We start from the raw sequence: 23,800 nt of genomic DNA, 5'->3' as shown, positions 1-23,800 counted from the left end.
AATGAATTTTTTTTTATAAATAATTTATTTTAATTAAAAATTATATAATTGTGTGAAAATTCAATTAATTTTTTTTTTATACAATTTATTATAAAGAAAGCCTAACAGGTAAGTTAGGTAATAGATCATGTCCTAGAACATCAACATCTGGGTATGAAATGGACCACCAACATTTAATTAAGAGTGGAAGAATTCTGAATGAAAATCTTTTTCTACAAATTCCTATTTATCTTCTAAAATTGGAAAAATATTACAACAGTATGTATGCTCATCATTTTAAAAATAAGATAAAACATGATTTGTTTAGTTAGAATCCAATTGCAGTGATAAGCTAGCTCTACATAAATGACAAAAATCCATCAAACTTTCCTTGTATAGTTTTTGATTCCCTATTTTTATTACCCCCATAAAAGAACAGTAATAGCCCTTTTCAAAGTTGTAATGTTTTTTTGTTTTTTAGAATTTTATTTAAAAAATAAACTATTGGAATTCAAATTTAAAATTAAAGATTTTTATATTATAAGACATATAATTAATTATCAATTAATATAATAATTATCCATTCTCAAGAAAATGGAAGAGTTGGAGAAGATGTCTTTATTTACTTGTGATCTTGTTTGCATCCTCTTGAATTTGACTTTGGAAAAACACCCATTAAAGGTATAATTTTTTTGAGATGGTGATGGTGAACTTAATTTTATAATGAATTCGCATGAATGACTCATGAGGCATGCTTCCAAGTTGTGTAATGTGGACAATTAATTGAAACAATATGAAAGCAAAAGGTAATATTTTTAAAAAATTAAACTTTGGAAGCATGAGATGTTGATGTCAATATTTGTGTGGGTACCTACTAAAAACTATGAATTACAAATGCTAAAAAAATTAGTAAAGATTTAATATTGTAAGGTGATGTGAAATTGAGTTTTTGTAATGTTAATATTTTTTAATTTAATTTTTTTCCATTGTAAAAAAGTAAAGATTCACAGACCATTTTGATTTTTTTTTTAAAAATCGCATTAAATATAATTAATGATTTATTATTTATGGCAATTCTCACAATTTTTCTTTGGTTATTATTGTTACTAACCGCCACTTCGTTGCTGTTGGCATTACTACAATTGTTAATGTAGTCATCACTATCACGGTGGCCATCAACACCATGACTTTACCCTTGTTGTCACCGTGATATACAGTGATGACTACATTCATAAAACGGTGTGTATAAAAACTAATTTTAAATATCTCAAATTGGCCTCTATTCTTATTGTGTAAGCCAATTTAAATAGAAGGTTGCCTGGTACAAGTACAACTCCCAAGTGTACATGTATTCGTGTTAGAACTCGAAGGTCGGCTGAAGACAAACTAACTAGGCTAGCTGGGATGCCGGAAGAGGTTGCTGGAATGTGTTGGATGGTGACCAAACTACGTTGCCATCTTTGTATGATTTGGGTCCTAATAAAATATAAATTTTCTTTGTCTCTTGATCAATTTCTTAAGAACCCCATAAAGCCACAAGCTTCGCCTTTTTATTTATTATTTTTTTTTTTACTTTTGCACTATAAACAATATTAATCTCAATATTAGGTTGTAATGATTCTTGATTCCTGTCCCAGTCTGAGAAAAGCTGTCTAGCTTGTTAACCCACAAGCTTTTTTTTCAGGTTGGTACTCTCTCTCTCTCTCTCTCTCTATCTTAATTATGGTTTTTCTTATTTAACTAATCCAAATTATGCAAAGAACGTCCCCTCTTGTGGGTCCTAATTGTCCACTTCAATATTGGCAGCAGGAATCTTCTCTTTCTCTGCAAATCAACTCACCCGTTTTCTCCATTTTCTTTAAATAATAATACCTTCAATTAAACCAAACCCTATTTTCAATTTTTATGGGTTTTCTTTAGCGACCATAATTGTCTACCTTCTTCCTCTAATAGTCTGGTACATTTTATTAATTTCAATCTTCAAAAAAAAAAAAAAAAATCTGGTACGTTAAACTAACAAGCATTTACCTACTCATACATGGTTTTTATATACGCATAACCCACACCCTTTGGTCAATTTCTCATTTCTTTCTGTCTTTGTCTCTCTGTTGAGAAATTCTCTCCCACCCTTGAAGCAAAGCGGCTTTCACTTTTTTATATTCTCTCTCTTTTTCTGGTTTCTGGGTTTCTGTGCTCTCATTGAGATCTGCTTTCAAGAATGGGTTTCTTTCAAGGCAGCTGTGCGGGCACAAGGGAGCCTCCAAATAGCTTAGGAGCTCTCTACACTTGTTCCTCCACAGATACAGATCACTACTGTGACCATAATGAGCTCAAGATGAAAACCATTTTAAGAAAGATGGTTTGGCAACTTGGTTTCTCCTGTTTTCTCCCAAATGAGAGCAATAAGAGCAGTAAAATCAAGAATGCAAATTTAGAGCACAATAAGGCATGGTTACTGGCAGAGTCTGGTGGATGTGGTGGTGCAGAGTTAACAAATGCTGATCCACAATCAGTTCACTCATCTTTCAGGTTCAGTTTCTGCTCTCAGGTCGAGCTTGAGTCAATGAACATGAATTCTTCAGCTTCTGCAACTGTTTTGATGGTGAATTTGGACAATGGGTTGAACGAGACTAGAGCTAAAGAACTCAAATGGAGGAGAATTCAGTCTCTGGAGCGGAGCATCTCCCCAGTGGCAAATTCTTTGGTCAGATTTAGTTACAGTGAAATTCTTGCTGCTACCTCTAATTTCTCAAAAGGTACAAAATTGTTCCCTCTTTCTTCCGTTTGAGTTTAATGTTGGTATCTTGCTTGAGTTTTTGAATATATATATATTTTTTCTCTATTGGTAGGTAGAATTTTGGGAAGAGGAGCTTTGAGCTTCGTTTTTAGCGGTAGAGTTGGAATCTTGAGGGCAGCTGTGGCTATTAAGAGATTAGACAAGGAGGACAAGGAATCTCCAAAGGCGTTTTGTAGAGAACTGATGATTGCTAGCTCTCTTCATAATCCAAATATTGTGCCCCTTGTTGGTTTTTGTATTGATCCAGAGGAGGGTTTGTTCTTGGTGTACAAGTATGTCTCTGGTGGGAGCTTAGAGCGCCATTTGCATGGTAAGTTTTCCTGTTCTTTGATTAAAAATTTCATATTTAATTGAATTTTATGGAATTTCAGTGATTTACGGAATAGCCATTTGCAGAGAAGAAGAGATGTGTAAAAAGTGGTTCAGCACTTCCTTGGTCGGTGAGGTATAAGGTGGCACTGGGAATTGCACAGGCAATTGCTTATTTGCATAATGGAACTGAGAGATGTGTTGTTCACAGGGATATTAAACCCTCAAATATACTCCTTTCTTCCAAGAAAATACCCAAGGTAAGGGAATTTGTTTTGCGGGTTACACTTATTGATTAGTCCTACTCATGTTGTTGTGATTGATTTATTTCGATGATGGTGTTTACAGTTGTGTGATTTTGGATTGGCTACTTGGACCTCTGCACCCTCAGTACCTTTCCTTTGCAAAACTGTGAAGGGAACATTTGGGTATGATTTCAGGAAACTTATGAGAAAAGAATACATATTTTATGTTTAGTTGTTCAGCAAGATTTTCTATTCCTTTCACCTGTTGATATAAAATTTAAATCCACAGTTACCTGCCTCCTGAGTACTTCCAGCATGGGAAGGTATCTGATAAGACCGATGTTTATGCTTTTGGAGTGGTCCTCTTTGAACTAATAACTGGAAGGAAACCAATTGAAGCAAGAAGGTCTCCGGGGGAAGAGAATTTGGTACTCTGGGTAGGTTGATGAACTAATTCTTTTACACTTTTCAGCAGCTGCTTTGACTTTGTAACGCTTGAATGAATGGTCCCCATAGAAGTTGCCATTAAGAAGTAGGGGTAATCCTGTTACCTTAAAATTGACAATGCCTAAATCTGCAACCACATATTTACATTGTTGATGCCTAAGTGCTAATTACATTTTGATGGTGATTGCTGGATTCTGTGAACTCATTAAACTGGAAAAGTACAAACATGACAAAGTGTTTCTAAATTGTTGCATCTTAGAATCTGTTTGGCATTGCTTTTGGAGTTGCTGTTGAGGCTGTTGAGAAAAAACCCTCCTTAAATATGTTGGTTAGGGGGTATTAAAAATTGATTTAAAGTTGAATTTGAGATGTTTTAGTCATAAGAAATCCAAACCAACTAAACAACTTTTTTGAATAGAATCTAAAATGTTGCTTTTTCCAAAAACAGTCTCTTGGCCTCCTAACCATTTTCCCAAACGGAGCCTTGTAGTACATGATGGTATGGTTGTGGTACTTTTTGGTGCCTCTTGGAAATAGATAGAACTTCTTGCATTGTATTTTGAAATGGACCAATCATGTTAATGCCAGAGTTCTTTGTTTTTACTTGACTTTTCCACTTTTTTTTTTGAGCATTCAATTTGTGATGTCTTTCTCTAAAGCTGAAGTAATATTGTTCACACCAACAGAATGCTGAAATTTATCAAATTTGTTGATATACTATGTGAAGAAGTAGCAAAGGGGGAAATTTTACAAGAAAACTTTCATTACTGCAAAAATTTCTTATTTCTCAGAAGTCAAGGATCATGAAATGTATGCCTACCATTGACTATCCAATAATCTCAGTGCAATGAGAGATTAGAATAGATGCCTGCGCTAGGGTATTTTTAATGTGGGTACTGTGAATTGATTCAATAACTGAAGAATCATGTTTTGGCAGGAACAATTTTGGACTTGGCTAGCCAAGATTCCCTCAAGAACAGTCTCTGGTTTCTATGGAGTGTGAACCGGAGTTTTTGTAAAGCTTTAAGAAATTGTCTGCTAGAATTGTCATAACATAAATACCTCTTGAATAACTTCTTCTCTTATAATTAGAGCCTGCCACTTTTTAGTAAGCTGTTCCTTCACAACCTGATAGCATTTGTACTGTTATTTGTAATATGACTAGACTCTGCATGACATGGTTGTGATGAAGACATGATTAACCATTCAATCTTTTGCAGGCTAAACCTCTATTGCAAAAGGGAAAAGGAGCCGTTGAAGAGTTGCTTGATCCGCATCTTAAATGCACTTTGAGAAATACAAGTCAAATAACCCAGATGATTCAAGCTGCTGCTGCCTGTACAAGTAATGAGGAAGCTCGACGGCCAGGCATTGCAGAAATTATTGCTATATTGAGAGGTGAAGAAGAACCAGTCTACTACAATAAGAAGAAGTCCAATTTTTCTGGGATTATAGATTGCTACCCTCAGCTACAACAAACAAAAAGTGAGATAAGCAATCACATAGCTTTGGCAATGCTAGGAGTTTCAGAGTTTGAAGATGAAGATCACCTTTATTGTCGTTGATGCATGGCCCATTTAACTCTCTGATTTTTTCCCCGTTTTTGGTTGTTCTCTTATTTTGTTGCTTGCTTGCAGAGAAGTGCTAGAAATCAGAACAGAAGAAATGTTGAAAATTGTAAATAGGAAAAGAAGTTCACTAAGAAATTGTGTATATAGATTTTCGTTTAAAGTTTAGGCTTTTTTTGTTTCAAAGGATTCCTGCAGTGCAGTGTATCCCCTTGTATTTGTGAGACAGAAGTGCATTATTTTTATGTGCACCCAGTGAATTCTTTCCTGATAACATGATTTTACATAACTTAGCATATGACCATACGGATCAAACGTCTTATTGTAGTATTAGGAATTAAGTTAAAGAGTCCGTTTTTTTTTTTTTTTTTTTTTTTTTGTGGAGGCATCTGAATGCAATGTCTCATTTGGTCACATAACCACTTTCTTGTTACAACATCAAATTGGATTGCTGAGGAGATAAATATAGAAAAATTTAGAAGACAAGTGGTTACAGTTTAACTACCAGAACAAAACTGTCATAATGAAAAACCATTTTGGACTCCTGTGTCCTTCCTATTGAGAACACAAGACGAGGAATATAAAGGAAATGAGTTGATGGGTTAATAGTGACATCAAAATATCTTGGCAACATCCTTCATTAGGCCACGGTTGGCTGTGGCAAACTCTGTGAACTCCTCGTATGATATGAATCCGTCACCATCGGTATCAATCTCCGCCATCATACGCTTGATATCATCCGGGGTGACCGAGCCGAGGGTCTTCAAGCAGTCACCAAGCTCGGCGGCGGAGATCTTGCCATCTCCATTCAAGTCGAAGTGCTTGAAAATGCGCTCACGTTCAGCCTGATCCTGAGCTTCATCAGCCATGGTTTTGAGGGCGAATGTGTGATTGGTTTTTTGTTTAAGTGAATTAATCTGTGAAGGATTGAGAGACAAGCAAGAGTTTGGATTCTAAAAAAGTGAGTGAGTTTTGTGTGTAAGGCCAGCATTTGAAATCGGATGTAAGAAACAGGAATGGATCACCTCAAAGTTCTCAACTGTTTTTGCTCCCAATGCTGTTAGTTGAATTGGACCAATTATTCTAACAAATTTGTGAGAAAATTTAGTAAAACAAGTTGAATAATGGAACCCCAAAATGACAGCCTCCACCACATAAGCTAGACTCACTCCATATGAATAATAGTCAAGTTTACGTGATACTTGCAAAACCATTTAAAAATTTTTGTAACCATGAAAATTTTGCTTTATATTCATGGATATATATATATATAGTAACATTAAAGATGATTTTTGTTACTTTTCGTTGATGGACATGTTAAATGATTAAGGATAATGTTTTCTTTTGAACATTTGGAAAAAAAAAAAACAAGTTTACGTCAAAATATAACAACCAAGTGCAAGCTTTTCCAAGTTCTATGGAAAAATTAACCTCACTTCTAATTTTATCCAATCGCAGTAATTAAAGAAAAATTGTCCAAAATCAATTCACATTTCATTAAACAAGCAAGTGCACATTAATTTATTAATTTTGCCCCGTTAATGGCCAATGGAGTCAGTATATTGCAAATCAATATAGGCATGATAATTGTTCGTCGTCCCATATTCGATCGATTTTTCTCGGCTCTAATAAAACGTGGGATGAGAATCCCAAATCACCATAGTTAATAATAATAATAATAATAATAATAATTATAATTATTATAATTTATATAAAAATTAATTTATTTTTATATATTAAATTTTTAATATTATAATTTTAACAAATATATATATATATAAAGATTATATTTAAAAATTTATCTTGTGGAAAACTTTCTCTTGGTTGTTATATTTTGCTGCAGAGCTTGCCCTAGTATTAAGGAGAAAGGAAAAAAATTTGCAGAATAAACCCCTATTTATTTCATTAAAAATAATTTGTATGTAAAAAAGTATTTTTTATAAAAAAACTTTTTTAAAAAATATTTTTTTTATTTAATTATAATGTTAAATCAATTACACATATTTATTTCATACATGTGTAAATATTTTTATATTTTATTAAAATTATCAAAATTTTAAAAATAAAAAATAACTTTCATTTTTAAAAAATGAAAGTTATTTTCTCAAAAAATAATTTAATTTTTTTTTTAATATGAAAAATATTTTCTGTTGACTAATTTTATTAAATATTCCAAATGCTAAAAAATTTGAAAAATATCTTTCGGAAAATGTTTTTCCGTGAAACAAATGAAACATAAGAAAGGCATCAGACATCACAATTAGTAACTTTATCTTGTGGGTGTTGCTTATCAGCATGACTGCTTATGTTAATAACAGTAAAAATGCATGGGGTTGATACAACCTGCCGAATCAAAATAATTGAACTCAATAAATTATGGAAAAACTTGCAGCAGCATGAACAGACTAGCAAATGTTTGAATTATTTAAGAAAATTAGATTCTATGCTGGCATCCAGCACTAGCATTATCACCATTCACTAATCCAAAGAATTGGCATTAAGTCTGGGTTGTAGACATCTTGTGTAAACCCTATGCTACAAACTTCAGGATGGCATTCTGCACAACTTCTCTGGTTGGCAAAGCTGGAATTGCACCTCTCTCCGTCACAGTCAATGCACCGCAAGCATTAGCAAACGCAAGAGCATCTCTTAATCGGTGCTCATTCTACATGATTAAAAAAGTCGCAGTTAGATGCATAAATACTACTGAAGGTACTACTTGCAATGTACAGTTGTCTAAACAAGGAAAAGTGAAATCTAAACATTCAGTAGTAACAGATTCAGGAATTAGTCAAGGTAAAAGTATAACCACATAATGAACATAGATTTTCTTTTCCTATTTTATGCGCATGCTAGAAACTGAATTTTCTAATGCTATGATAGTATCTAGTAACAAACCATGGATAGTCTACATATTACCCTAGTTCATTTGTTTTGAACAATTATGCACCTGTTGCCCAGTAAAAAATAAAAATCAGTACAAGGATGCAAGATATGCAAATGTGGATGCGTGGATATGTGTGCGAACACATTGCAAATTGACAGAAAGAAATAAGAACCTTTTGCACCTTAAATTCTGAAAGGTACTACCTGAAGCAAGGACAGATCCTCAGCTAGCTGTGATAATATTCCTGCCACAAAAGCATCCCCAGCACCCGTAGTATCCACTGCATCAACCTTTAAGCCCCTGACTCTCCCATTGAACTCCTGCCAAGTATAACACAGTGCAATTTGATATACAACTGTCAATAGATAGAATTATCATCATGCCAGAAGAGTGTTTCAAATGGTATCAAAACAACGTCAAGTTCATTTATTTTACAAACTATAGTTCATTTTTCTTAACAAATCCTCCCAATGTATGGGCCAAACCTCTAGATGAATTGTTAGGAAGAGGGTCCCTTATGGCAGCCAGCCCTTGACCAAGATAACTTTGAAAGCAGAGAGAGTTTTCAAAATTGCAATTTAATGGTAGAGTTAATGAGAAATGACCATTTCACAATTGTTTAACTTGCACTCTAAAGATCAAATTATTGAGGATTCATGAAACCAACTTGCAATATTGTCAACAATTTTCACATCAGTTGGAGAATTTGAGAGTTGATGGCTTAAACTTAGACTAGTTATTCAATATTCCAATCACTTTGAGCCACAATCCAGAAGTAAAGGAAAGTTTAATATCAGGCAAGGATATTCAGTTATCAGGCTTGTTCATTACTTTTGTTCTGCAAAGTTCTGGAATGCAGTATAACTCTATCTCTTTGCTTTTCTTTTATGGTTTTTCTGAATATGGGAAAGAAAGCATGTTGTTATCCTCATAAAAGAGCCCTTCATCAGTCACATTTTCTTCCAACTCAACACAAGAAATACAGCAGAAATGTTTTTACTTACTTTGGTGTAATACCTGCAACCATCTGCACCCTCAGTGACAAGAAGCATTTTAAGATTTGGATGGAATAGTTTCCTAACAACAGCATCATCATATGGATCCTCCCCTTTAGTTAAGAAAGATATCTCTTCTTCACTTATCTGAAAGATTAGCACTGGTCAGTAGACTTGGTGTTTCTATCCACAATATGCTGTGCCCCTAGAAAAGGGCATGGAAAATGATTAATAGCAAGGACAAGGTTCTTAATCTACATTTATAGGGTTTTACCTTGATAATATCAGCAAGTTCCCAAATGCTCAGAATGCCTTCTCTTGCACTATCAGCAGATGACCACAGTGGAAGCCTCAGGTTAGGATCATAGGACAGGAGGACACCAGCATCCTTTGCTGCTTTTGCTGCTGCAATGTGAGCTGACTTGCATGGTTCTGTTATAAGACTTATAGAGCCATAATGAAATATTTTTGCCTGCCATGGAACAGAAAATAGGAGAAATAAATCAAAGTTTTAAGAGTTGATATTTTGCTCCACCAAGGCCAAATAAATGAAATCACAAGTAAAAAAATTCTAAAAGAAGCAAAAACGTTAACATACCTTCCTAATCAAATTAAAATCAAGTTCATCTTCTTGAAGCAACATATCAGCACTTGGATTACGGTAAAACATGAATTCACGTTCTCCATCATTTTTCAATGTAACAAATGCTAAAGCAGTTCGTGCACCAGGATCAAAACGCATCCCTTCATTGTTCACATTATTCTCCTCTAAAATATTGGCAAGCATGTATCCAAATTCATCTTCACCAACCTGTGCATGTTGCAGATACAATTTCAACTCACAGGGGTAAATGAGATTTTTTTTTTTTTGTTTAGGGAAATTCAACAAGGGCTGCATGCTAAAAAATTCGTGAACTATTGAATTCAGAAAAAATGTAGACAAAATTATTATTTTGTTAAGCACAAGAGTGTGCTAAGTTCAATGAGATGATCACAGAAAAAAGATGTTGACTGAGAAAAAAGATATTTGACATTCCTGGCTTTTGCAGATAGGTGTGCATAACTAATCACATTTTAGCGGTAGCTGTAAACAATCACCGTTCATTCAACTTTAAAATAGTGATTGGCAGCCTTTTTAACGATCAGATGTTAATTTTAGAATTTAGAAATCGGATATAAAAATTCTCAGAATTATTCAATTGAATAAGCTTGTTATGGAAAGTCAATCATTATATTATTTCTCTGTATATTTTGTATTCTGTATTCCTATTTAGGATTTCTTCCTAATTAGTAGAACACAATTATAGGAATCAATTGTATATATATATATATCCATGTACAGATTAATTGATATTAAGGAGAATCATCTCTTTCTACATGGTATCAGAGCAGGTCATCTATCTAGGGTGACTATTTGTTCTCACCACCCAGCTCAGGAGAGACCTTGGCGCGATCGCCTTTTCGACTCGATCAACATCGCCAGCGTCGCCTCAATCCCCTTATTCCACCATTGTGTGCTGTTGCCTGATCCAGTACACCATTAAAGGACTTCTGAGGTTTGGCTCTCAGATCCTATTTCGGTATTTGCTTGGTTTGTGATTTTGGGTTATTTTGCTACTGTAAGCACTTTGGATTATCGTTTCGGTTAGTTTTCTGTCTCAACAAATGGCAGACAATAAGAATGTTATTTCTGATGTGATTCCGGTGATGACTAAGATCACGGAACACAAACTTAATGGTTCGAATTACCTGGAGTGGAGTAAGACTATTAGGGTCTATTTGCGTAGCATTGATAAGGATGATCACCTTACTAAAGATCCACCTACTGATGATACACAACAAACTTGGCTAAGGGAGGATGCTCGGTTGTTTTTGCAGCTTCGGAACTCGATTCACAGTGAGGTAATTAGTTTAATTAATCACTGTGAATTTGTTAAGGAATTGATGGATTACTTAGATTTTCTGTATTCTGGTAAAGGGAATATCTCCCATATTTATGATGTTTGTAAGGCATTCTACCGTGCTGAGAAAGAGAATAAGTCTCTCACGGCTTATTTTATGGATTTTAAACGGGTATATGAGGAACTTAATGTATTATTGCCTTTTAGTTACGATGTGAAAGTTCAAAGAGCCCAACGAGAGCAATTAGTCATTATGAGTTTTCTTGCGTGCCTTCCTTGAGTATGAGATCGCTAAATCTCGATTCTCTCGGTCGAGATTTCCTCTTTGCATGAAACGCGTTCACACGGGTCCTTCGTGCAGAGTACCCAATCGTCCACCGCCAAGAGTGCTCTTATTAGCCGTAATCCAAATGGACAATAGGGTAATAGAAGAGGAAGTAGAGGAGAAATTACAGCAAATGTATAATCAGCGTAATGGAGAGGCTAGTTCTAATCAGACTCAAGAGGAGTCATTTGTTATTATTGCCATGAGCCCGCCATACAAAATATAATTGTCTTCAACTTCAAAGAAAAATCGCGATCACAGATGGCAAATATGGCGCAGAGGATTCTACTGATTCTTCCTTTGAGAAAGCGTTTTGGTATCTGCAGAGGATTTTGCAGCTTTTCCCAAAGATCGTGCATCTCTAAAGCCTACGGTTCTCACATCGCGATCGAAGTCGTAAATCCACTACATGCCTTGTGTCTTCCTCATCCAAATGGGTTATTGATTCAGTGCATGCATCACATGACAGTAATTCTAGTCTTCTATCCGCTTTTGACCTAATCTCACTTCCTCATCATTACTTTAGCCGATGGTTCTACTTCTTGTGTCATGGGTTCGAATCAATCCGACTTCACAATTTCTTTGTCATCTGCTTTGTGTCTACCAAGTTTCTCTTTTAATCTACTACTGTTAGTAAACTTACTCGTACCTTAAATTGTTTTGTTTCCTTTTTCTGACCGTGTTTATTTCAGATCTTACGACGGCGATTATTGGTAGAGGACGTGAGTCAGGTGGTCTCTACATTCTGGAAAATCATGTCCCGCGGTCGCTTGTTTGCTCCAGTACCTTAACACCTATTGAAGCTCCTTGTAGATTGGGTCATCCTTCTTTGTCTACCATGAAGAAGTGGTGTCCTCGCCATCTTTATCGACTAGAATGTGAGTCGTGTCGCTTGCAAAACATCATCGTTTGCCTTACGTGTCTAGAGTCAATAAACGGGCTTCATCCCCTTTTGATTTAGTTCATTCCGATGTTTGGGGTCCTTGTTCTGTTACTTCTAAAACTGGATTTCGTTATTTTATTACTTTTGTTGATGATTACTCTCGTGTTACTTGGTTATATTTAATGAAGAATCGTTCTGAGTTGTTTTCTATCTTTTGTGCCTTTTGTAATGAAATCAAAAATCAATTTAATACTTCTGTGAGCATATTAAGAAGTGACAATGCCAAAGAATACTTTTCAAAGACAATTTCAGTCTTATATGACACAAAATGGCATTCTTCATCGATCTTCTGTGTGGATACCCCATCCCAAAATGGCGTGGCGAAAGAAAAATCGGCATCTTCTTGAGGTAACTCGTGCTCTTCTTTTCGGATGAAAGTTCCTAAACACTTTTGGGCGGATGCGCTTTCTCTGCATGTTTTTGATCAATCGTATGCCGTCTTACATCCTTAATGGGGATATTCCTTATCTTGCTTTGTTCCCTACAAAATCTTTGTTCCACTGTTGAACCCGTATTTTTGTTGTACACTGTTTTGTGCGTGATGTTCGTCATAAGTTACTAAATTGGATCCAAAGTCTCTCAAATGTGTTTTCCTTGGGTACTCCGGATCCAAAAAGGATACCGTTGGTTCTCTCCTACTCTAAATCGTTATCTTGTTTCTGCAGATGTCACATTTTTTGAGTCCACTCCATTTTTTCCTCAATCATCTGTGTATGAGAGTCAGGGGGAGGAGGATGATCTCTTAATATATACTGTCCAACCAATGTCTAGTCTTCTCTCACAGCCTGTTTCTTCTGTCTCTGGACCTACTCGACCTCCTGTTGTTCATGTTTATTCCAGAGATTGGAGATTCTGACTCGAGATCCTCCATCGCCTACTTCGTTGGGAGATCCTGCACTCACATCGATCATGATTCTGATCTAGACTTACCCATTGCTCTTCGTAAAGGTAAACATTCATGTACTTACCCTATCTCTTCTTTTGTTTCTTATAATCAATTGTCTTCTTGTTCTCGGTGTTTTGTTACTTCTTTAGACTCTGTTCCTATACCTAATAATCATTGGTGAGGCCTTTGTCTCATCCCGGTGTGTCTTTGCTATGAAAGAGGAAATGGAGGCTTTAGATGCTAATGGTACATGGGAACTGTTGCCTTTGCCTACTGGTAAGAAAGCTATTGGTTGCAGTGGCTAGGTTAAAAGCACGCCTTGTAGCAAAAGGATATGCTCAGACATATGGGGTTGATTATTCTGACACTTTTTCTCCTGTAGCTAAACTTACTGCTCGCTTGTTTATCTCTTTAGCAGCTACATATGATTGGCCCCTGCACCAATTGGATATCAAGAATGCTTTCCTTCATGGTGATCTTCAGGAGGAGGTGTATATGGAGCAACCACTTGGGTTTGTTGCTCAGGGGGAGTTGGGTAAAGTTTGTAGGCTTCGGAAGTCTCTTTATGGCTTGAAACAAAGTCCTAGGGCCTGGTTTGGGAGATTCAGTGAAGCAGTACAGGAATTTGGTATGCAAAAGAGTAAGTGTGATCACTCAAGATTTTATAGGCAACTGAGGTGGTTTAATTCTCCTGGTAGTCTATGTGGATGACATTATCATCACTGGGAGTGACTCTGCAGGTATTTCATCTCTTAAAACCTTCCTCCAAATCCAGTTTCAGACCAAAGACTTGGGATTATTAAAGTATTTCTTGGGTATTGAAGTTATGAAAAGTAAGAAGGGTATTTTCTTATCTCAAAGAAAATATGTCCTCGATCTATTGACAGAAACAGGAAAATTAGGTGCTAAGCCTTGTAGTGCACCAATGACTCCAAATTTACAACTGTTAGCAGGGGATAGTGAGTTGTTTGAAGATCCAGAGAGATACAGGAGATTGGTAGGAAAATTGAACTACCTTACAGTCACTCGTCCTGACATTGCTTATGCCGTTAGTGTGGTAAGTCAGTTTATGTCTTCCCTAATTGTTGCTCATTGGGAAGCCTTGGGACAAATCTTGTGTTATCTAAAGGGAGCTCCAGGAAGAGGTTTGTTATATGGTAATCATGGGCATTTGAATGTTGAATGTTTTTCAGATGCCGACTGGCCGGATCTAAGGTTGACAGGAGATCAACTCTGGATATTGCGTTTTGTTGGAGGAAATTTAGTGTCTTGGAGAAGCAAGAAGCGAGTGTAGTTTCTCGATCTAGTCTGAATCCGAATATAGAGCCATAGCACAATCGGTATGTGAGGTAATGTGGATACTTCAATTACTAGATGAGACAGTTTTAAGACCCCACTGCGAAATTATGGTGTGATAATCAAAACGCTCTCCATATTGCTTCTAATCCGGTATTTCATGAGCGGACCAAACATATTGAGATTGATTGTCACTTTATTCGTGAAAAGATTCAACAACAGATCATCTCAACAGGATATATCAAAACTGGAGAGCAATTAGGAGATATTTTCACAAAAGCTCTGAATGGAGCTAGGATTGACTACATTTGTAACAAGTTGGGCATGATTAACATCTATGCTCCAACTTGAGGGGGAGTGTTATGGAAAGTCAATCATTATATTATTTCTCTGTATATTTTGTATTCTGTATTCCTATTTAGGAATTCTTATTTAGGATTTCTTCATAATTAGTAGAACACAATTATAGGAATCAATTGTATATATATACCCATGTACAGATTAATTGATATTAAGGAGAATCATCTCTTTCTACAAAGCTGATGAATCATGCCAACTTAGGAAACATCTGAATTTAGCCCAGCAAGACATTTTAATGATCACTGAGTGGTGATATTATGTTGAATATCAAGGAATTCTACCCACACATCACCAGTATTACCTACTGATGATTATGCTATGGCTAGAGGGGGCTCCAATTGGAGAAAAATGTACACACACAAAGTAGCAAACTAATATTCACCTTTTTGGATTTGGTCAAATAGTTTTCCCTTCAGAAATAACTGTGCCTTCAAAAACAAAGGAAGCTCTATCCTAATTCACTAACAATTTTATTAGAGAAATTCAAAGGAAACTCTATTCAGGAGCATCATCAGGAAACTTGCACAATTAGGCATTTCACTTTTCTCTAGGAGTATAAAGATTTGTGCCATAAATTAGTATGATCATTGCACAATGAATTTTGTCATATGAACTTCTCAAAAAATGTGAAGAACACAGGAAAATGAGTGCTATGTGTCTTAAAAGCGTATAAGATGAAAAGAGAAACATCAAGACAACTATGATAAATAGGCTTAACCCCTAAATACAATAAAAGGCAAAGATGACTTAAAGCTGTTTTAAATGGTTAGACTGATTGCAAAAGAAGATACATGATTACTCTGGTACGGGTTATGTGGTTCATGATTCAAGTTGAAAGCATCACAAATACAAGGCAAAGCCTATATAAGGCACTAGACTTATCTTTGATGCCAGTCAAGAGTTAGGGGTTATCACCAATCTCTCTGGGTTGTGGACCAACTGTTAGTTACCAGGAACCCCAGCAACTCCAAGCACCCTCACACCCTAATGGGAGTTTGGATTGCAAGAAGAAAGGTTGTTGCGCATCAACAACTCAATTTTCAAAAATGATGATCTCATAATCTATTCACCAGTTTAAAGAATGCACAAGTTGTATTTTCACGTCAATGATCAGGCAAAGTGACAATCCTAGTTTATGCCAACCAACTCCACATTGTTTCCTTCTTTTCATTTTTTTTTCCTTATGCTATTCTCTCTATTTGTTTTTCTTTGGGGTTGCAGGCGTGTGTGTTTTAATTTATGTTTTATATTATTTTATAACCAAATAACTTCGCCTAAGTAGTTTGCGCTTAGCCGGTCCCAAGCCCGGATAAAGGAGGAGGGTTGCGGTAGGTGACAACCAGCGTAAAAATTTCGTCACACCCTATGATATGGATTCAAAAGATATAAACGTTGGGGCGTCCTCTACTAACGACGCGCTACATCGGAGCCCGGGTGTAGTGATAAATATGCAAGGGTGTAGGGCGTTCACCGAAAGCGATGCGCTATGCCGGCGCTCGGGTGTGGTGTTAAGTGAGCAAGGGTTCCCACATCATGGACGGGTGTGGGTAAAGAAGTTAGTCCATAGGACAGATAGTAGAACAAATAGTGGAACAGAACACAAGATAGACATAGAAAACAATAGAAGATCTCATCGAAGGAGCCCACTTAGGAAGGAGCAGGATAGGAGGAGGATCAGGGTTGGTACTTGGAATGTTGGATCACTTACAGGAAAATTAATGGAGCTTGTGGATACCTTGGAAAGGAGAAGGGTGAATATTGCTTGCATTCAGGAGACTAAATGGGTAGGAGAGAAAAGTAAGGAAGTGGGTAATTCAGGGTACAAATTGTGATTTACCGGAAATGAGAGAAACAAGAACGGAGTGGGTATAATCATAGACAGAACATTGAAAGACGCAGTAATAGCTGTGAAAAGAGTAGGAGATAGAATTATACTAGTAAAGCTAGTACTAGAAGGAGAAACAATAAATATAGTTAGTGCTTATACCCCACAAATAGGACTAGACAGTGAGAGTAAACAAAGGTTTTGGGAAGATATGGATGATTTAATGCAAAGTATACCGAATGAAGAGAATGTTTTCATTGGTGGAGATTTGAATGGACATGTAGGAAGTGATAGACAAGGTTATGAGAATGTTCATGGAGGTTTTGGTTTTGGCAGTCGAAATGAGGAGGGAAAAAGCATCCTGGATTTTGCTATGGCATACGACCTAATACTAGCAAATACCTACTTTATAAAAAAAGAGTCACATTTAGTGACTTTCAAAAGTGGGTAACATAGAAGCCAAATCGACTTTCTCTTAACCAGGAAGACAAATAGAGCTCTATGCAAGGATTGCAAGGTTATTCCAGGAGAGGCTTTAACAAGTCAACATAGGTTGGTGGTCTTGGATGTCAAGTTTAGGAACAATTCAAGTAAGGTCAGAAGAAATAGTGTAGCTCGAACAAAGTGGTGGGAGTTCAAAGGAGAAAAGCAAGTGAAGTTCAAAAATGAGCTTCTCGAGTCCGAAGTATGGAAGCTAGATATGGAGGCCAATGATATGTGGATACAGATGGCATCAAAGATTAGAGAAGTAGCTAGAAAAGTACTTGGAGAGTCTAAAGGACATGAACCACCCTCAAAAGAGAGATGGTGGTGGAATGAGGAAGTACAAAAGGCAGTGAAGAGAAAAAGTGAATGGTATAAGAAATTATCTAAATGTGATAATAATGAGGCATATGAACAATACAAGATAGCAAAGAAAGAGGCAAAAAAGGCAGTTAGTCAAGCAAGAGCACAGGCCTTTGAAAAGTTATATGAGAAACTTGGAACTAAAGAAGGGGAGAAAGATATTTATAGATTAGCAAGGAGTAGAGAAAGGAAATGTTAAGATCTCAATCAAGTTAGGTGCATTAAGGATAAAGAAGGAAAAGTGTTGGTGAAAGATGAGGACATTAAAGAAAGATGGAGAAATTATTTTAATGATCTCTTTAATAATAGTAAAAATGGAAATAACGTGAATATAGATTATAGAACAATATAAAAGAATGTAAATTATACTAGAAGGATTAGATCTTTAGAAGTAAAGGAAGCACTTAAGAGAATGAAAGTGGGTAAAGCCTATGGACTTGATGAAATACCAATTGAAGTGTGGAAGTATTTGGGAGATATGGGAGTGGCATGGTTAACTAAATTATTTAATAAGATTCTAAACTCAAAGAAAATGCCTGATGAATGGAGGAAGAGTATTTTAGTACCTATTTTTAAAAATAAGGGAGACGTACAAAGTTGCTCAAACTATCAGGGAATTAAACTCATGAGCCATACTATGAAGTTGTGGGAGAGAGTTGTGGAGCATCGACTACGTCATGATACTTCTATCTCTCTCAATCAATTTGGTTTCATGCCCTATTGCTCAACTATGGAAGCGATCTTTCTCATTAGAAGCTTGATGGAGAAATATAGAGATGTGAAGAAAGATCTACACATGGTTTCTATTGATTTGGAGAAGGCTTATGATAATGTTCCAAGAGAAGTCTTATAGAATGTGTTAGAACAAAAGAGGGTATCTATTAGGTACATACAAGTATTGAAAGATATGTATGAAGGAGCAACTACTATTGTGCGCACAGTGGGAGGGGACACAAGAGATTTTCCGATCTCAATTGGATTACACCAAGGATCAGCCATAAGCCCTTACCTTTTTACATTAGTTTTAGATGAACTGACGAAACATATACAAGAGAGTATTCCTTGGTGCATGATGATGTTTGCGGATGATATTGTTCTGATAGATGAGACACAAGAAGGAATCAATAGGAAGCTAGAACTTTGGAGAAGTACTCTAGAGTCAAAGGGTTTTAAGTTAAGTAGAACGAAGGCAGAATACATGCATTGCAAGTTCGGTGAAGGCCAAAGCGGTGATAGGGAAGGAGTTAGTTTGAATGGAGTGGTATTGTCCCAAAGTAATCACTTTAAATATCTAGGCTCACCTTCAAATAGATGGAGGATGTGAGGAGGATGTTAGTCATAGGATTAAAGCTGATGGTTGAAGTGGAGACGTGCCACGGGAGTTTTATGTGATCGTAAGATTCCCAATAAATTAAAAGGAAAATTTTACCGTGCATCATACGACCGGCTATGTTATATGGTAGTGAGTGTTGGGCACTGAAAGAGTGCATCTAAGATAAGAGTTGCAGAGATGAGAATGTTAAGGTGGATGAGTGGCCATACTAGACTAGATAAAGTCCGTAATGAAAGTATTAGAGAAAAGGTAGGAGTGGTGCCAATTGAAGATAAGTTGAGAGAAGGGAGATTAAGGTGGTTTGGTCATGTGAAGCGTAGACATACGGAGGCTCCAGTTAGACAAGTAGAGCACATTAGGTTAGAGGATAGAAAGAAAAAAAGGGGTAGACCTAAATTGACTTGGAGGAGAGTAGTACAACATGACTTAGAAGTATTACACATTTCTGAGGATTTAACCCAAAATCGTTTAGAGTGAAAAAAGCGAATCCATATAGCCGACCCCAAATTTTTTGGGATAAAGGCTTAGTTGAGTTGAGTTGTATTTTATAACCAAATCTTATTTCTTAATTCTTTAAACACAAGTGTTCTTCAATTAAATATGAAACCCAATTTGGATTCTATGGTATAATTGTGGTCTAAGAGTTCCAGCAGTCTATTCTCCATATGTCTTGGTCCATCTTCCCATAAAACCAAAACGTAATTCTGAACACCTTCGCATACACTCTGACATCCAAGAATGCCAAGTTTATGAATTCCCACCAAACCACAAATCCTGATCTATCATAGCTATACTTCCCCATATGGTTACATAGTCACTGGACTATGAATTTTATAAGTGCTACTTTCTCATTTTTCTAATAATGACTAGCAGATAGTATGAATATAGTTATAGTGGTACCTTTCCGATAAAAGCTGAGGTGCCACCAAGACGAGCAATACCAACCGCAACATTTGCTGGTGCACCTCCCGGAGCCTTTTTAAATGCAGATGCTTCAGCCAATGAAAGCCCATTGGTGGTTGGAACAAAATCAATCAACATTTCCCCAAAACAAACCACCAGGGAGGAGTCTTTTGTTTCATTTAACCCATCACCTGAAAATGCTTTACCTAAGACAAATAGAAGTTAAAAGAAGTAAGAACAAAGTTAGCAGCCGCAGAAAATTGGAAACAAGAAAAAAAAATGTTTATGGAAGTAAATAATTGTTAAAAAGGAATGGAATAAGTTATGAATCGATTTATGAGATCCATTAATCATTAATAAAGGAATGGAATAATAGGCTGCCAAAAGAGACAAATCTCAGAATTGAGCTGAGATTGGACTTCAATGCATAAAACATAACCAAATCCTAGAAAACTTTATAAGGTCACCAAAGGCTCTGATAGTACAACATGGATAAAGTAGCAATTTGCCCTCTGAACTAATTCTGACTGAATCGAGAATGTATTTATAGGCTTTTAATCAGATTTTCGGACTTAATTGCCCCAAAAAATAAAACTTATGGGCTAATTCACATAAAATTAATTTTGGGGCTATTTATCCCTAGATGACAAGTTCAAGGGGCAAATTGATACTTCATCCCATTTTTAACAAATTCCGCGGGAATTTTTGTTTACAGTTTATTCACAATTTTTCAAAAGAAAAGGAAGAGAAGAGTTTGACTTGGTTATTTGCAGCTCTGAAAAGAAGCCGATTGTTGGTACTTGCAACATAAATCAGCTCTAACAGAGAAGTGCTCATAATATTTTTAAAGGACAGTACATCATCAAGCAAGTAATTTTCAAATGTAAAGCAGATGCTCATCAAGATCTCAAATCTTTTGGTCTTCGAACACTATTTTTCTCAAGTAAAATATGATTTATGGAACTCAAGTGGGTGATTGTTGGATATGAACTTGATCTGATCACAGTTTTCAATTAATCTAGGCCAAAAAAGCATTTTCATGATTGATCTGATGGCAAGATTCCGCTGATCAATTCTTACATTTTAATTGCATTTCCATCCTCTCACACAAAATCATTGAATGATGGCAAACATTAGTTATCAACTTGCACTGAGCTTTTCTGTTTGAGGAATTTCTTGTAGCCATGAGGCATGGGGGCTGTATGCTCGGAAGAGACACATCTCTACTTTGACAAGCTACTTATTACCTACTAAAACCCCCTTTCCTAACAAGGAAAACCATCTATCCGAAAACAAACAAGTTTATACAGGAACATCAAGAAAGGCAACATATTAACCCGATCAAAATATTCAAGCAAATGATTAATAAATTTTCAACCAAATTTGAACAGTTTGGAGTAACTCTACCTCCACTAGTTTATTTTCCCCATAAGATTCTGCAGTACCCATTAGATAAAGAGAACATAAAAGCATCAAATTGAAAATTAAAACGCATTAAAAAAGCTACAGATAAAAAAGAAAGGGCACTTGCAATTCCAAGAAATGAGCTACACATACATTGCAAACTGGATAGCGGAATGGAAACGAGAGGAAGAGAAGAGAAACCAGAGGCTCTAACATTCCCACGTCTGAAAGTAACGGAATTACGAGAATTAAAAGCCACACCACCAAAGTAGAAGGCAGTCGGGTGAAGAGCCATGCACTTGAAATCAAATATTAGAAAGGAAACAAAAGTTTTGCTTGATTGCTCGGCCAAAAGCACCAAACTTGAAGGGTACCCAAATAGCAAAAACGTTTCTTGTGTAGCGTTAGAATTGATGGGTAGGAGAAGGAGATGGGGAAAATATCAACATTGGAATTGACAAAGAAACAAAAGAAAAGGGCGAGTTTGGGTTTGGATCGTAGAGAGAGAAGAGGGGGACTCTCTGCGTTTGAGGAGGAGACAGAGTAGGATAGAACTGTGACAGTGAAAGTAGCGGAGGAAGCAAAGAAGAGGCAAAGGTAAAAGCAGTTTATTGGCTGCATCACTTTGTTGGAGCCTTGGCGCCTTGGCCTGCTTCTACATGGGCTGCATCAATTTTCACTTGTTACTTGTCGTCGACAGCCGTGAACAGATTCTGCTAATTAAATGAACAAAATTTTTTTTTTGACAAATTTAAAAAAAAAACCTGATTTAGGCCTTTAAATGTATAGATTATATTTAATGAAATCATTTTGACAGTAGGGTTAGTTGTAAAAGGAATTTTTTTTCTTTTTACATTTATCTTAAAAACATTTATTTGTATTAAAAATTAAATAACTCATATTATTAATTAGTTTTTTAATTAATATATTTTATTTTTCAATACATATTAAATAGAGGACATTCGTAAATTAATATATAAATTATAATTTTAAAAAAGAAAATGATCTATAATTAAGATAGATAAAAAAAAAAGTTTATCTTTAAGAGATGAATGGAATATTTGATTATATTTTAATTCTTTAGTACCTTATATTTCTCACCCATGAATAGAAATAGTATAAGAATAAAAATGTTAATTTTGAAACACTTGGGGCTAAAATATTTTTAGAAACAAAGCTTAAGGTGCTTTTTGTAATTACCCATACATGAAATATATATAATATTTGTTGATTAATAAAATAAGATGTTTTATTAGGTATTCTAGGAGCACATACTCCTTCACTCACAATAAAATAGATTAATATCTCATAATTATAAAAAATTAATATGAATATACGGTATACTAAAAATTAATGTATCCGGAATATCTTATAATTTTTCATAAAATAAAAATTTGTAATAAAGCAAAAGGTAAATTATAAAAAATGAATGAAATCATGTTTTAAAATAAAATTTTCTTTTATGCATAAAAAAAATAAAAATATAATTTTTTTCTTTACATAAAAAATTTTAAAAAGAAAGAATTCTTGAAATTTAAATTCCTTTCTTTTAGCATTAAAAGGTAAGTATGAATGAGTAAATTGTTCATCCAATTACAGTTTCATCAAATTTTGAAAGAAGATGAAAATTAAATTGTAAATATAAAAAAACAAGAAAGTAATAATAAGGGATTTTCTTTATTAATTGAATTCTAAGATTCGAATGAAACTTCTAAAACTTTAAACACAACTTTATAACTGATAATATTAAAAATAATTAAACACTATTGAATCATATTATCATTAATTAGAAAGACTCTTGCTAGTCACTTTATTCCAAGTTGATAAAATGAACCCCCTTTTTTTTATATTCCAACAGCAAAAAAATAATGGAAATTATGATTTTCAATAGTAATTAAATAGTCAAATGATGTTAAATCTTTGCTATCAATATAGGCTGAGGTGCCTCCTTCCTATTAATTCAAACACAAAAAAAAATGGGCGCCAATACTTTACGCCAACTCGAATTTTTGCAATCTCTTGTTCTCGAATTAGTTCAACTAATAATCAACTTCTTTATCATTTATGCTACCAACTCGATTTTTGTATGAGAGAGTCTTTTTTATATATTTATTTTGAAAGTTTTCAATTTTGTCATGAGAAATCTAAAATATTTCACTTTTTACTATGTAGCATACTAAATACTCTTCAGGTTCAGTGGTCTTTAATTTTGGTAGTAGCTTGTTGGATTCTTTGGAACAGGAGAAATGGATTCTTATTTGATGATAACTTTGGTGATTATGGGAATATGGTCTCAATGCTAAGGAATTTGCAGCAGTTGAGAATGTTGAATGACAGCAGCCAACTTCGAAAGGAATAAGTTGATCAACTAGCTAGCTAGCTAGTTAGATGCCGAGGCTTTGGGATATACTCCAGGGATTGCAGCTTGCTTGCTTGGAATTCAGGCATTAGGAAAGTCATTCTACAGTGTGCTTAGAAAGAGAATTGTTAAAAAAAAAGGCTTCCTACAATTTTCTTCTTTGGTTTTTCTTTTTTTCCTTCACTTTCCGCT

General features: G+C 35.3%; 3 protein-coding genes across 4 annotated transcripts; 1 reads left to right on the top strand and 2 right to left on the bottom strand.

Moving 5' to 3' along the window:
- Nucleotides 1-1,832: 1,832 nt before the first annotated feature.
- LOC110660369 (probable serine/threonine-protein kinase PBL7) lies at nt 1,833-5,643 on the top strand. The gene is made up of 6 exons (XM_021818665.2): nt 1,833-2,735; nt 2,829-3,086; nt 3,173-3,345; nt 3,434-3,513; nt 3,620-3,767; nt 4,998-5,643. Exons 1-6 carry the CDS (start codon nt 2,198-2,200, stop codon nt 5,340-5,342), a joined length of 1,542 nt encoding a protein of 513 aa, XP_021674357.2. The 5' UTR covers nt 1,833-2,197; the 3' UTR covers nt 5,343-5,643.
- Nucleotides 5,644-5,959: 316 nt separating this feature from the next.
- Nucleotides 5,960-6,371, bottom strand: LOC110660370 (polcalcin Bet v 4-like). The gene has a single exon (XM_058153314.1). It carries the CDS (start codon nt 6,212-6,214, stop codon nt 5,960-5,962), a length of 255 nt encoding a protein of 84 aa, XP_058009297.1. The 5' UTR covers nt 6,215-6,371.
- A 1,323-nt stretch (nt 6,372-7,694) lies between these two features.
- On the bottom strand, nt 7,695-21,894 carry LOC110660371 (probable fructokinase-6, chloroplastic). 2 transcript variants are annotated; one of them, XM_021818669.2, is made up of 8 exons: nt 21,403-21,869; nt 19,843-20,051; nt 9,826-10,038; nt 9,502-9,699; nt 9,237-9,374; nt 8,436-8,552; nt 8,244-8,295; nt 7,864-8,010 (listed from the first exon to the last, which is right to left on the bottom strand). In XM_021818669.2, exons 1-7 carry the CDS (start codon nt 21,542-21,544, stop codon nt 8,266-8,268), a joined length of 1,047 nt encoding a protein of 348 aa, XP_021674361.2. In that variant the 5' UTR covers nt 21,545-21,869; the 3' UTR covers nt 7,864-8,010; nt 8,244-8,265. The 2 variants fall into 2 exon arrangements, with proteins under 2 accessions (XP_021674360.2, XP_021674361.2); XM_021818668.2 differs by lacking the exon at nt 8,244-8,295 and having other exon boundaries at nt 7,695-8,010; nt 21,403-21,894.
- Between the last annotated feature and the right edge of the window lie 1,906 nt (nt 21,895-23,800).

The sequence above is a fragment of the Hevea brasiliensis genome, chromosome 9 (assembly GCF_030052815.1).
Source record: "Hevea brasiliensis isolate MT/VB/25A 57/8 chromosome 9, ASM3005281v1, whole genome shotgun sequence".
Lineage (NCBI taxonomy): Eukaryota > Viridiplantae > Streptophyta > Magnoliopsida > Malpighiales > Euphorbiaceae > Hevea > Hevea brasiliensis.
The sequence above is the reverse complement of the archived record's forward strand: the minus strand, read 5'-3'. Positions and strand labels throughout refer to the sequence as shown.

Excerpts from the sequence above, each read along its gene's own strand:
- LOC110660370 (XM_058153314.1), bottom strand. The coding sequence starts at position 6,214 with ATGGCTGATGAAGCTCAGGATCAGGCTGAACGTGAGCGCATTTTCAAG.
- LOC110660371 (XM_021818668.2), bottom strand. The coding sequence starts at position 21,544 with ATGGCTCTTCACCCGACTGCCTTCTACTTTGGTGGTGTGGCTTTTAAT. Across the intron at positions 10,039-19,842 it reads CCTCAGCTTTTATCGGAAAG|GTTGGTGAAGATGAATTTGG; the intron begins GTACCACTATAA and ends CAACATGCACAG. Across the intron at positions 8,011-8,435 it reads AGGATCTGTCCTTGCTTCAG|AATGAGCACCGATTAAGAGA; the intron begins GTAGTACCTTTC and ends TTAATCATGTAG.
- LOC110660369 (XM_021818665.2), top strand. The coding sequence starts at position 2,198 with ATGGGTTTCTTTCAAGGCAGCTGTGCGGGCACAAGGGAGCCTCCAAAT. Across the intron at positions 2,736-2,828 it reads TACCTCTAATTTCTCAAAAG|GTAGAATTTTGGGAAGAGGA; the intron begins GTACAAAATTGT and ends CTCTATTGGTAG. Across the intron at positions 3,346-3,433 it reads CTTCCAAGAAAATACCCAAG|TTGTGTGATTTTGGATTGGC; the intron begins GTAAGGGAATTT and ends TGGTGTTTACAG.